Source organism: Typopeltis vanoorti, chromosome 5 (assembly GCF_054136105.1).
Source record: "Typopeltis vanoorti isolate ZY-2024b chromosome 5, IOZ_Tvanoo_1.0, whole genome shotgun sequence".
In the NCBI taxonomy this organism is placed as follows: Eukaryota; Metazoa; Arthropoda; class Arachnida; order Uropygi; family Thelyphonidae; genus Typopeltis; species Typopeltis vanoorti.
Genome location: NC_143553.1, coordinates 51,906,131 through 51,920,664, shown reverse-complemented (window position 1 = coordinate 51,920,664; position 14,534 = coordinate 51,906,131). Strand labels below are relative to the sequence as shown.

Below are 14,534 nucleotides of genomic sequence, written 5' to 3'. Positions count from 1 at the left end.
AGGACTTTAGGAAAACGATAGCTTCCTCACTTCGTTTCTCATTTGCTCTTATGTAGTACTTGCTTGCACGTGTCTTTATCTTAAGTTCCCATGAAGATGGCAATGTGACGTTGCCGAAATATTGGAAAGTATATATTAAAGTTTATTTAATTTATATTTCTAGTGTATGCTGTCAATTCCTTAAGTATTTAATTATCATGTTTAACTAGCATATAAGCCTTTCTACAGAATAAATAACGCTAGTTAACTTTGTTGGGTTGATATACACACACAGGCCACTGAATTAGAAACATTTTGGGATGTTCTCTCAAGGACATCCCAAATATCTAGATTTAAATAACTGAAAAGTTACGATTTTAAATTTAGAACCTGATGCTGAGCAAATGCTAAGTTTTTGCGAGTAGTTTAAATCTGCTCTCTAAAATTTATAACTGTACGAGAAAGCAACTTTCTCCATATGGTTATAAATTCTTAGTGCTTTTGCAGAGGTGAATTTCCTTTTTAGCTTGAAGCAGTTGGGAATAAGACTGCTGTCTCTACATCGTTTTAAAAATGCCAGTTGATTAATCACAACAGAAACATGTATCTTTAGCTTACCATAGGGATGACTGCAGTATACCATATGCATAGTATACTGTATTCATTGCACCTATAATTTGCTCTATACAGGTGAAAAAGATGCACAACTACAATCCAAAAAAAGGCACATTCGATTTAATAACTATAGTAAATCTGGCATTTCTAATCATGCCCTGAATGCTCTAGATAGAATTGACAGGAAAGGCACCTGTTCTTTGCATCACACCAAAATGTGGTATGAACATAAATTTAAAGAGGCCTGTGAAATTATTATCAGCCATTCTAATCTTAACAATAATGGTGGTTTAAAAATCCCAAGAATATGCATGGCACATATTCTACCCACATAACCTTTTGATCTAAGAGTTATTATAATTAGGATTGTAGTAATCTAGGATCTCAGCTCTAATATAACAAAATACTTATGTTAAATTATTAATTAGGACACCAATTTTCCTGCATTAAAAATATTAATATAAACTTGTTCTCTGATGATGTTTTAAATAGGATATAGTTTTGATGTAGTTCTTTTTTTTTTTTTTTCACTAGAAGTCAGGCCAGTAGAATTTAATCAAATCATCATTACTCTGGCATACTGTTTGAAAAGTAACATATCATCGCTTTGTGTGTGTGTGTGTGTGTGTGTGTGTGTGTGTGTGTGTGTGTGTGTGTGTGTGTGTGTGTGTGTGTGTGTGTGTGTGTGTTTACATCAGATGATGACCTTAATATGGAGATTGAAATGTCGGTAAATTAAAGTAATTATCCTAACTTGGTTGTAGTCTGCATAATTTGCTGAAATGAATGTGCTGATAATCGTGTAACACTAAAACAAGGAAGGCTGTTGCATAAGTTGGAGGATAAACCAGCTTGGATAAGAGGATCATTGACTGACAGATATCAAGTAAATGGTGAATGGAAGTGTGAGGCAGCAAAATTTAAGGTGATAAGGTGAATTATGGATCATGCCTTTATCTATTATTATTCATTCTTTTCATTAATGATGCTAAGGCATACAGCTATTTGCTGATGATACAAAGATAGGCAGGGTGAGTAGGAATGGGACAGACATACAGCATTTGCAGAATTATTTGAATAGGCTAAAATTATGGGCATGTAAAAATGGTTGTTAGTTCAATGTTAATAAATGTACAAGTATTCACTTCGGTGTGATGCAATATCTAAGCATGTGTTATAATAGACAGATAATGCTAGGGATCTTGAAGTTTTAGTAGACAGGAATTTGAAATTTAGGGGCAAAATTGCAAAGATTTGTAAATAAAACTCAGAAAATAATTGCAATGTTGAAATGAACATTGACAATTAAGGATAAGGAAGTAATTTTACCTCTTTACAAGACTTTGATACAACCTTGCCTGGATTAATTACTGTGCACAACCTGGTTTCTGAGCCAATGAAGTTAGAGTGGAGGAGGGGGTTATAAAAATCTCATAAAACACATTTCACTTATTATGTTAGTTTTTTAAATTTATATATGCTGAGTAAAAATTTCGTTAAAGGTGTTACATGATAAATAGTCTAAAAATATATATGTATGTGCTTGCATTTAGTAATGTAGTTATATGCTTACTAGGGGAGCTACGCCCCCCCCCCTGAGTTCCAGACTGGTAGGCCAGTTCTCCTTGAATTCTGATGACTTGAATTTTGAATCTCGAATTTTGAGACTCGACACTCAGGGTAGCCCCTGAGTTTCAAAACATTTCAAAAAACGTGACATTCAAATGTCACATAAAAAGGCTTATCATTTTACATATATAGGGTAGATAATTATTGGAACTGCCATGTGATAAAGCAGTAGCATAATAAAGGATTATGCTTAAATGTAATTATAAGTAGTGAAGTTGCTTACTGCATACTATAATTATTAAAAACTAACATAGAAATGCTGTGTGTAAAATACTGTATGTTTATTCATAATAGTGTTCATATGTCATACCATTACTACAGTGCATGAATGTTATACAGCAATAGTATGGCATATGAACACTACTGTGAACAAACATACAATATTTTACGTATAGTAACTTAAGTAAAGAGTAAGCAGGAAGAGAAGGTGAATTTAACTATGAGTTAAATTCTCTAATCTGGGAAATGTTTTTATATGCATCCTTAACTACTCTCCAAGGATACAGAACTGTAAGTTAATAATTGGAGGACAGTATAATGTATCAAGCCTTCATATTTGAGAAGCAAGTGTTCTCAAATATGTTCTCAAACTTAAATATAAAGAGCTAATAAGCTTCATTTCGGCGATATAAACAATATTTTAAATTAAGGGGATATAAAATCCACATTGTTTCAAAACCGAATAAGAAACTCAAAGATTGGAATCAGAGAGTTTCATGCCGAATATAGTAAACTATAAAGTATCGGCAAACACTGGTGTGAGCCAATGCAAGTGACCCTAGTACGTAGTACAATACCGGACAACTCGTTGCAAAGGTGGGGAAAGTTCAGATCGCTATTCTTAGGTATTTTCCGTAATGTAAAAACACATTTCCTAGGAAATGTATGCTGTTATTACATTATGGAGGGAGGTCACTACCCAGACCGGTTTCAGCCTTTTTTTGAGTCATCAGTGAGTAGCTAGACCATAATACTAAAGTGTATAGCGAAAAGAACTTATATACTCTGCTATATGAGTTTCCAAAGAGGTGCAACCATTAAGTTACTTAAATATAAAGAGCTAATAAGCTTCATTTCGGCGATATAAACAATATTTTAAATTAAGGGGATATAAAATCCACATTGTTTCAAAACTGAATAAGAAACTCAAAGATTGGAATCAGAGAGTTTCATGCCAAATATAGTAAACTATAAAGTATCGGCGAACACTGGCATAAGCCAATGCAAGTGACCCTAGTACATAGTACAATACCGGACAATACAATACTCTCTGATTCCAATCTTTGAGTTTCTTATTCGGTTTTGAAACTGTGGATTTTATATCCCCTTAATTTAAAATAATGTTCTCAAACTGTTCCAAGGAGCAAGACTGGAAGCACATTTGGAACTGCTCAATTAATGGATCCCTGTTGTTTGAGTGATTATTCTTTATTCCTACTTTAGAAAAATGAGGAAAGGATGCATTAAGGAAACTTTCTTATTGAAAGAAGACATATACAAGTATATTAGTTAATTGAGACCTTTTAACTTTTATTGTATTATAGATTGTATTTTATTGTACTTCTGAGGAATTTGAGAGATAAAGGAGAATTAATGAATGAGTAAAAACAATAAAATAAATGCTGCAAAGGAAGTTCTCAATGGCCAAGTGAATATATCTATCAGCTGAAAGTTCTATATACCTATAGACCTTTCAACTGAATGCTATGTTTAATTTGTATTGTAAAGTAATGATGTTATTTCCATGGAAGTGAATTTAACTGTGAGTCAAAAAGTGAAAGAATTTGCTTTGGGCTCATATAGAGTAATTCTAGAATGGCCATTGCATTATTTGTATTAAAAAGTTAGATATATAGAATAGTAAAAAGTAATTTACTACTTTTAATTCTATAAGGAATGTCATATCTCATTAGAGAGATATAGTGAAACACTAAGAATTTGTATCTGTTGCATATATTTATATATTTAGTAAATATTTTAATTATTTTTATAACTGAGTTTTATTCTTTAGAATACACAAGTTTATCTTTGCAGTTAATGCATCATCATGGATATGAATCTGAAACATTCTCACAAACTATCTCACATTATAGATATTCCAATGTTATATTATTATTATTATTATTATTATTATTGCACTCACCATGGAATCGGCAGACTCTTTATGGGAAGTTTGTTCAACTGACAACATATTTATCATACCGAATCTTAAAATCCTGAACACTCCTTGCATTAACAACACATTTTGGTAATGTGTTCCATTCACTAACAATTTTGCATGTAAAAAATCTACTCCTCACACTCCTCTTCACCATGTTCTTACATACCTCCCAAGGATTGTCTCTGGCTTTTCCTTTCTCTCTTCTACTCTTTTTATAATCCCATCTAGATTAATCCAATAAAATCCTCTAACTAACTTAAATGTCTCTATCATATTACCTCCTATCCACCAAATTCTGCAATCCATATTTCTTCAACCTCTTTCCACAGCCAGTATTCCGAAGTCCTGATAGTGTCTTGGCCACTTGTCTCTAGACCCTCTTCAATGTTTCCGCACTCACATTGAAAATTAGTTAACTAGATTTGAGGCACAATAGTCAGTGGCGGAGTAACCATTAAGGCAATGAAGCACGTGCCTAGGGGCCTCAAGCCAAGACATTTTCCTATATTGTTTTAAAATAGATTAATGTTTTCAGTAAATATCATAAAAATGTTGATTATTTTAAGCGAAAATTTTTTCAAAACAATTATTACATTTTAATACGTATTTTAAATAGCACACACTATCTACACTTTAAATAATGCCGCAATACTAATGTCGGTGCTAGTTGACAAGCATCATATTTTGAACAGCATGCGCTATCTACGCTTTAAATTAAACCGCATTACTAATGTCGGCGCACGGCGCTGTTGACAGCTTCGAGGCCATGCAAACTGATTGCACTGCCGATAGGAAGTTTCGCCTGGTTGCTCCTTAACTTCATTTATTATGAAGTTAAGGAGCAACAAAATGTGTTTACATGAGTGAGATGCTTGTTTTAAAAACAACAAAATGTGTTGTTTTAAAAATAACTTTTTAGTGTGACTTTTCGTGTTTTCATTATTTGAGTGTAGTGCAAGTAAAAAAAAAAAACTGATAAAAAAATAAAAATAAAATAAAATAAAATGTTTTATTATTTATCATCCTTTAACCCTTTAACAAGCAGAAAAATCCAGAAGTCCAAAAAATTCAAAAGTACAAAATTTCATTTATTTGCCACCTAACGTTTATTTTTTTTAAATTCTTTTTTATTATTATTATTTGGGGGGGCAAATATAATTTGTCTAGGGGCCCCAACTATCCTTAATCTGCCACTGACAATAGTCCAAATGTAGTCTGGCTAGTGATTTATACATTGCCATAACCATTTCATTATCGCTACATGTTTGAGCACATCTTATTATAGGAGCACTATAATGTGCTATCTTTGTAACACTTGCAATATATTCTCTAAACTTCAGTCTTCGAATCTCATCCACTTCCTGCAGTACAGCACCATCAATATAGTACACAGCTTTATATTTCTGTGCTCCAAAATGCAACACCTTGCACTTATTAATATTAAAACTACAGCCTCACTTCTTTGTCCAAGTCAAAAGTCTATTCAAATCTTCCTGAAGGGAATTAACATTAGCAGTGCTACTTATAATTCTCTACAACTTTGCATCATCAGCAAACAACTGATGATCCTCAGTCAGTCCACATGATATACCATTTACAAACAAGTTAAACAGCAGGGTCCCAAGAACAGAACCCTGAGGCATGCCACGGGTTACCCTCCATTTCATGAGATATTGTTCCATCATACAGAATTTGCTGGTATTGTTCAAAGAGCAATCTCCTATCCATTTAACAAATATACTATCTATTTCCAACTTCTGCAGCTTGTACACCAACTTATTATGTGGTAATCTATCAAATGCTTTTTGCAAAGTCCAAGAATATCACTGCATATGATTCTCCCTTATCTAACAAACTCATTACCCTATCATAAAATGCAAGTGCTAAAATAGGACCTACCCTTTACAAATCCATGGTGACCATAATAAAGATTGCTATGTCTGCCACCCAGTCCTGTATTTTATTCTTAACCAATCTCTCCAACACCTTGACCACAACTGCAGTTATACAGACAGGTCTATAATTGGAAGAGCCTCTATAGCTCAGTCAGTATAGATGAAGCCATTTGGTTGGAAAGACCTGGGTTCGATTTCTGTCAGTGACTTGAGGAACCTTTATCTGGTTTCTTTCGATGAAAGGCAAGTTAGCTAGTCTCATATGGAGGAAGGCTTTTTTTTTCACCCAGAAATCTGGCTTTTTCATCCCCCAGAACAGGCAAACTGACCCCGTGAACACACAGGATTACAGTCATGAATATGTTCCCGCCATATGATGATTGTGAGCCCAAATAAAATTGGTGTGTGTGGTGGGGGGGGGGGGACAATAGTGAACTATCCTGTAAAAAATCTCACTAGGAACACTTTGTGGGCAATGCCTACAAAGTCACCTAGGGTCAGAAATGACTGAAATGGAAAACAACCCCAACTACTACCATCATTGGAAACTTTCGTAGAATCAGGCTTGTGGGGTAGTACTATTTTGCCTTCTTTCCACTTCTTAGCAACCTACCCACTGCAAGACTTTCATTAAATAACTGGGTTAAGGGCATAGCTAACTGTTGTGCACATTCCTTAAGAATACATAGTGATGTCATCCATTCCCACAGACTTATTAATAACATCTAACCAAATCAACACGTGATACACTTCTGATTCTTTAACTTCCAATTCTCCTAATACTTGCCTCTCTTCTATATATTACATGACATAATTTACACCAGTGTGATATATACTGATAAAGTGCTCATTCAATAACTCCCTACTATCCTTTGCAACTGTTATTCTGCTGCCATACCTATCCACTAGTGTCAACCTACCATAACTATTCCTTCTCTTGCTTGCCTAATAACAGAAAAATTCCTCTGAGTTAACCTTGGCCCATCCAGCCCATCTCCTCTCATACTGCACCTTTTCTTTCTTTACCATGCTCATCACCATCCTAGCCTGCACTTTATACTCTTCACAGATCCGATCACTACCAACTGTCTTGTACCTCCTCCATAGTATTTTCTTTTCCAACACAGCTTGCTTGATTTCACTGTTCGTCCATTCACTCCTAATCTATTTTTATTATTCTTATTATTCCAGGCAACTCTAAGGAGTCAACAGACTCTTCGAGGGAGGCCCTAACATCATGTCAAGAACAACTATTCGACATTCACACAGTATCTATCATACCTTGCCTTGAACTCATTCACGGTCGTAGCACCCACAACAGACTCTGGCAGCTTATTACACTCATTCACCACTCTCCAAGTAAAAAACCTAGTTCTAACACCCTTGTTAACCACATTCTTGCCCAGTTTCCATGCATGGCCCCTAGTCCTCCCACCACCAGTCCTATTTTCAAAAATATCTTCTGGATTAATCTTATAGAAACCCTTCAGTAATTTGAATGTCTCAATCATATCACCCCTTTTCCGCCTATTGACCAATTTTTGCAACCCACAAATCTTCAACCTATTCTCATAAGGTTCATTCCACAGACCTGCTATCATCTTGGTCACTCGTCTCTGGATCCTCTCCACTTCTGCCCATTACTCGCTTAACCCTTGGTATGCAGTTATACCATTGCTTGCATCAGAAACAAGAGAACTGAGTTTGTTGCATTGATCGACTCGGTATGCCCAAAGATAATTGGAATAAGTGAAACTTAGCTGTCTGAGGAGGATGTGATGTTAGGAATAGAAATGGAAGGATATATAATTTTCTGGAAGGATAAAAATGTGAAAAGAGGAGGGAGAATGCTGTTAATGATTCTAGAGGAATTCAATCCTCTGATCAGGCCCTCCAAATTATGCAATGCAGCCACTGTAAAACTTTTACATATCTGAGCATTTCTGGCCAAATTTCATCTACTCCAGCTGCCTTTCCATATTTCAGGTTTTTGATGACTTTTTCTACTTCAAGTATGGATATGTATTACTGACTGCATACCTGTTGGGAGTTTTGTACCATCATGCTGAACACTCTTTGTTTCATTTAGTAGTCTTTCAAAGTAATTACTCCAGATATGTAGAATATGTTTATCTTCAGTTTTCATGTCACCTTCATCATCTCTGATTCCTTTTACATTACTTTTTCCTCCATTTCTAACCTTTTTCAATAGCCTCCAGAATATTTTGCATTCCTTCCAGATGTTTATTTTCTATGTTCTTATCAAAGTCTTCCCAAAACTTTTGTTTAGCTAGTTTTACATGGTGCTTTGCTTTCTTACATTTTTCTCTGTATTCTCTAAGAGCACATTCTTGGTGATGTGGAGGAGGTACAGAGGATTCAGAGGCGAGTGACCAAGATGGTAGCTGATCTATGGAGTGAACCTTACGAGAACAGGTTGAAGATTTGTGGGTTACAGAAACTGGATAATAGGCAGAAAAGGGGTGATATGATAGACATTCAAATTACTGAGGAGTTTTTACAAGATTAATTCAGAGGATATTTTTCAGAACAAGCATGGTGGTGGGAAAACTAGGGGCCATCCATGGAAACTCTGCAAAAGTGTAGCTAGCAAGGATGTTAGAACTAGGTTTTTTACTTGGAGAGTGGTGAATGAGTGGAATAAGCTGCCAGAGTCTGCTGTGGGTGCCGTGACTCTGAATGAGTTCAAAGCAAAGTATGATAGATGCTGTGTGAATGCTGAATAGTTCTTGACATGATGATGTTTAGGGCCTCCCTCAATGAGTCTAAGGACTCCTTGGAGTAATAATAATAATAATGCCTCTCTAGCTGGATCAATCAATGTTTTTTTATCAAGATTTGCCATTGAATCTCCAAGGTTTGGAAATGAAACTATGAAATTCATAATAACTTAATTACGAACAGTAAGGGAATCACATAAGGAAGATGATTTGATGCCAAATCAGGTAAAAGGGAAAAAACCTGCATGGTATGCACTTTTTTGCCATTATGCATAGGTAATGTGGATCTCATTACAAAGCAAAAGTGAATTAATCCTGATATCAAAGTATTAAACTCAGGTCTTTATTACATATATGATGTTCAACACCTAAATAAATCAACTACTAGTCTCCAGGACTTCTTAATTGAACAAATATTTTCACTGTGCTAGTATACTGTAGCTCAGTTGGTATAGACGAAGCCCATTGGTTGGAAAGACCTGAGTTCAATACCATCCATGACATGAGGAATCTGGTCTCTTATGACTAAAAGTGAGTTATTTTATGTTGGAGGTTTAATGGATTTTTTACAACACTCAAAAAGAATTAAAATAGAATTTAATACTTCCTATATTTCGTCCTAGTCACTAGGACATCTACGGGGATTACAAAAACAATTAATGTAACATGCACACAAAAACTTACAATACTAAGCCCAACCACGTGGGTTACACTAAATTCCTATCTAGGTGGAGCGCCCTCTAAGGGCGGTAGTAGGTGCCTGGAATGTAAGGTGGGACCTCTGGTGATGAGTGTTTCCCAAATCTTCGGAAGCTTAATGCAACCGTATTTGTTAAGATTTGGTTGGTTTCTGAGAGCTGCTGCTGCTGCTGCTGCTTCTAAGAAAAGTCTCTCTTTCTTGAATTTGCTGTGGTGGAGCATGGTGGTTTTCTTCCATGATACTCTGTGGATGGTGTCCAAAACATGGTCAGCCAAGCCTGAATGGCCATAGTTGTGTTTAACGATGTACGACTTGTGTTCCTCCAGGCAGATGGATGCTGATCTGCCTGTCTGTCCAAAGTACGCAAGCTTACAGGAACAGGGTACTTTGTAAACTCCAGGCAGAGAGAGAGGAGGGAGCTGATCTTTCGTAGAACGGATAAGGGTACCCAGTTTGCGGTAGGGCTTGTATGCTGTGTGTAGGTTATACTTTTTTAGTATCTTGGCTATTTTTTCTGAAGTGCCACAGATGTAGGGTATGGTGATGGCATTTTTAAAATCTTGTTGATGAGAGGGACGGGGAATGGGGGAGGAATTGATTATTTTTTTGATACTGTGTTCGCTGTAGCCATTGGAGAGGAAAGTTTTGTGTATGTGGTTAAGCTCATTAGTGAGGGCGGTTCCACTGGAACAAAGATTGTGGGCTCTCTTGGTAAGGGTTTTAATGATGCCATATTGTTGTGAGGGGTGGTGGTGGGAGAGTTTGTGAATGTATCTGCCTGTGTGTGTGGGTTTGCTGTATACAGTGAAGGCAAGTGTATCATTAGGCAGGCGCGTGACTAAGGTGTCTAGGAAGGGTAAACAATTGTTCTTTTCCTTTTCCATAGTAAACTGGATTCTTGGATGTAGGCTATTGAGATGACCGAGGAAGGAGTCTAACGTGTCTGGGCCATGAGGCCAAATAGAGAACACATCATCTACATATCTTAGCCAGATAGAAGGTTTGAGTGGGGCTGAGTCTATGGCTCGTTTTTTGAAATCTTCCATATAGAAATTGGCAGGGGGGTGAGAGGGGGGAACCCATGGCGGTTCCCTCTATCTGCTTGTAGATTTTTTTTATTCCAAGAGAAATACCCAGAGTTGATGGCAAAGGAAAAGAGATCTAAGATGTCAGAGGGGAAAATGTTTTCTAAGAGAGATAAAGTGTCAGTTAAGGGAATATTGGTAAACAAGGAGGAGATATCAAAGCTTACTAATATGTTTGTATTATTCAAGGTTAAATTTTCTGTGAGGGCTTTAAAGTGGGTCGAGTTTTTTATATAGGAAGCTGAATTTCCGGTGAGGGGGGACAGAGAGTTGGCCAGCTGTTTAGACAGTCTGTAACAAGGTGCATTAGTGGTATCTACTATAGGTCTGAGTGGGGAATTGGGTTTGTGGATTTTTGGTAAACCGTATATTCGGGGGGGACGGGAGCAGAAAGGTTTAAGTTTTTTCGTGACGTCAGGGGGCCAGGAGATTACTTTTTTAAGTAAGATTTTTAATTTCTTAACTTGTGTTTTTGTGGGGTCGTGTTCTAGTGGGATGTAGGTAGCACGATCGCAGAGGATAATGTTCATTTTACGATTGTATTAGCTGGTATTAAGAACAACTGTGGCATTACCCTTATCCGCTCTGGTGATGACGATACTTTTTTCTTTGCGTAGTTTCTGGAGAGCCATGCATTGGGCATAAGATACTTTTTGGAGGCGAAGAGTGAGCGAGGATGTTGGCTACGTCGAGTCTGATGTTGTTGGCTACCTCCGACGGTAAGCGACCAATCCCCCGTTCGACGTTAACCATTACATCGAGCACCAGCACATCTTTTGGGGCAACGGCAAAATTACGGCCGAGGCAAAGGGTGCTGACGGCATCCTTGTTGAGCCTTTTGGAAGAGAGGTTTATTACTGTCTGGAGCGGTTGAATTTGTGTTTGTGGTTTGTCTTTAACCAGGTTGCTGTATTTCTTGACGTGTTTGTTTTTTATTTTTTGAAATTCTCTCTGTGCAGAAGTTTCCGAAATGTCAGAGAGAATCGACCAAAGTTCAGGGTTAAGAATGGTGGAGAGCTCTGAATGTAAGGAGCCAATGGCGGCGTTCGTCACTGCGAGGGCGGCACAAGTAGAGGCGATTTGCTCGCGTAGTAATGCTAGGCTGGCACGTTTATATATACGGAGTGCTTTTTTGGAATGGAAATTGGTCTTCATTTTAACACATTTCGGTATCACTCTTGTATCCCAACATCTTTTTAAAAAGGCCAGCCTATTATTTAGTTGTCTAGATAGTCGTAGTTTTGACTTACTGTATTGCTTGGATTTACGTGCTAAATCTTCTCCATGGATGATTAGAATTCTTGTGTAGAGGCTTAAGTGCTGTGAGGACATTATGTTGGAGGTTTAATGGATTTTTTACAACACTCAAAAAGAATTAAAATAGAATTTAATACTTCCTATATTTCATCCTAGTCACTAGGACATCTACGGGGATTACAAAAACAATTAATGTAACATGCACACAAAAATTTACAATACTAAGCCCAACCACGTGGGTTACACTAAATTCCTATCTAGGTGGAGCGCCCTCTAAGGGCGGTAGTAGGTGCCTGGAATGTAAGGTGGGACCTCTGGTGATGAGTGTTTCCCAAATCTTCGGAAGCTTAATGCAACCGTATTTGTTAAGATTTGGTTGGTTTCTGAGAGCTGCTGCTGCTTCTAAGAAAAGTCTCTCTTTCTTGAATTTGCTGTGGTGGAGCATGGTGGTTTTCTTCCATGATACTCTGTGGGTGGTGTCCAAAACATGGTCAGCCAAGCCTGAATGGCCATAGTTGTGTTTATTCTTTTTGAGTGTTGTAAAAAATCCATTAAACCTCCAACATAATGTCCTCACAGCACTTAAGCCTCTACACAAGAAAAAAATAAAATAAAAGTGAGTTAGACAGTCTCATACAGAGGTAGAGGGTTTTTCTTCCCTCAAAACAGACAAACCAATCAGTAGAACACACACAATTTACATACAAGAATACTTGGAGGCATAGGGGTAACCACCTTATCCTCGTGTTGCGGTTAAGAAATCCAAGGGTACTTGCAAGGCTATGAGTGCTTATGTGCCTTATGTTAAAGCCACCAAAAAAAAAAAAAAAAGTATACTGTGCAATACTTGTGTAGAATTAAAATTTCTAAGAAGACAAAAAAATTTTATTTTACATTGATTTCCACATTACAAAACAAACATACTTTTTCAGAGACATCACATCCTTAAGGTGTCCCCCCACACATACTTCATATTTCCCTGCTAAACTAGTAAATCAATGAAATGTTTCTTCTTCGTTTTATAAAGTAAATAAAATAAATATTATTTACAGTTGCTATCTATCAGCACTATTAGAATTTGGAAATTTTAAAACAAACAGTTGTTCCAACCTGTTTGTACTACTAAATAAACAAAATCTCAATAAAATAACCAAAGCTTAAACAATTCAAAATGACTAAATGAAATTGAATTGTTTATATTTAGATTATTATTGCTGATAACTTCAGATTTTTTGTTTTATTATTTTATTAAAAATTCTTTTAGAATAGAAAAAAGCAAACTATTCTTGGTAATTAAAATATATAATATATTAAAAATTATTTTAAAATATTTTAAAAATTGTGGCTTTGTAGAGCATTTTATATACACTTACTTTTTATTGCACTGTCAATCATATTATTAACTTCTACATTAACATGGCCCAAGAACACTTTGACACAGTCAGAGAGAAATTCATAAAGAGGACAGTGATTGCTAAAAAGAAAACAGGCTACGAGTTTTATTTCTTTCAGATACGTCATTTAAATTTAGAAACTGTAAATTTAGATTACATGTTTTAATTATTATTATCATGTTACGCATCCAATGGATTCCAAAGTTTCATTGCAGGGCACTCCATACCACCCACCATCTACACTGTTTAATTCTCCATGGGATGAAAAATTTAAGTTTCCTGGAGAGAAACCTGCAATCTCTGTATGAGACTAACTCACCTACAATTGAAAAAGAATATACAAAGATTACTCTCGTATCATGAATTGAACTTATGTCTTTTCCAACTGATGAGTACATTGTCCCATCATTCTTCCAGCTGCATTTTGGAGGTACTACAATTAACTAATTATAATTCTAAACTTCAGATTAAAATCTTTATAATTAAGTCTTCTAAAAATCATTTATAATATTAAATGTTATAATATTAAATCATAACTTGGTTCAAGTGTATTAATTTTTAAATGTAAAAATACAAAAACATCACTGTAAGTAAAATAATACAATAAAAGCTAATCTTTAAAGGTACCTGTGGCATGACTATAAACAATAAATTACGTGATAACCACAGTAATTAACTTTAATGAAGTTATTAAAGATATTTCATACTGAAAATAACAGCACACCATCAGTGTGTAAAAACAAGCAAATCAAAGGAACGGGAATACGAAGTAGATACATGAGTGGGTCGTTTACCAATTAAAAACTGTTGCCACCTGCTATAAATTAATATTAATAAATAATATTATTAAAAACATGATTAAAAACAATGATGATGAAAAACACTGATGATGTACTGTTATTTTCAGTATGAAATATCTGTACTTTCATTTCATTAAAATTAATTACTGGGGTTATCATGTAATTTATTGTATATACAATAAAAGCTGCTTTATTAGAGAAAATCTATTTATCATTTAATCAAATTAAGAGATTAATCAAATAAACCAGAGTAAAGCTATTGAATGAGAAAATACCTG

The 14,534-nt window shown here is 35.6% G+C and overlaps 1 protein-coding gene across 1 annotated transcript in view; it reads right to left on the bottom strand.

The window, feature by feature from the left end:
- The window catches only part of Sec8 (exocyst complex component secretory 8), a 519,950-nt gene that overhangs the window by 231,382 nt on the left and 274,034 nt on the right, over nt 1-14,534 (bottom strand). Inside the window, exon 16 of the mRNA XM_090392988.1 lies at nt 13,436-13,536. Coding sequence (XP_090249114.1) covers nt 13,436-13,536 — 101 coding nt within the window. The remainder of the gene's footprint in view (nt 1-13,435; nt 13,537-14,534) is intronic.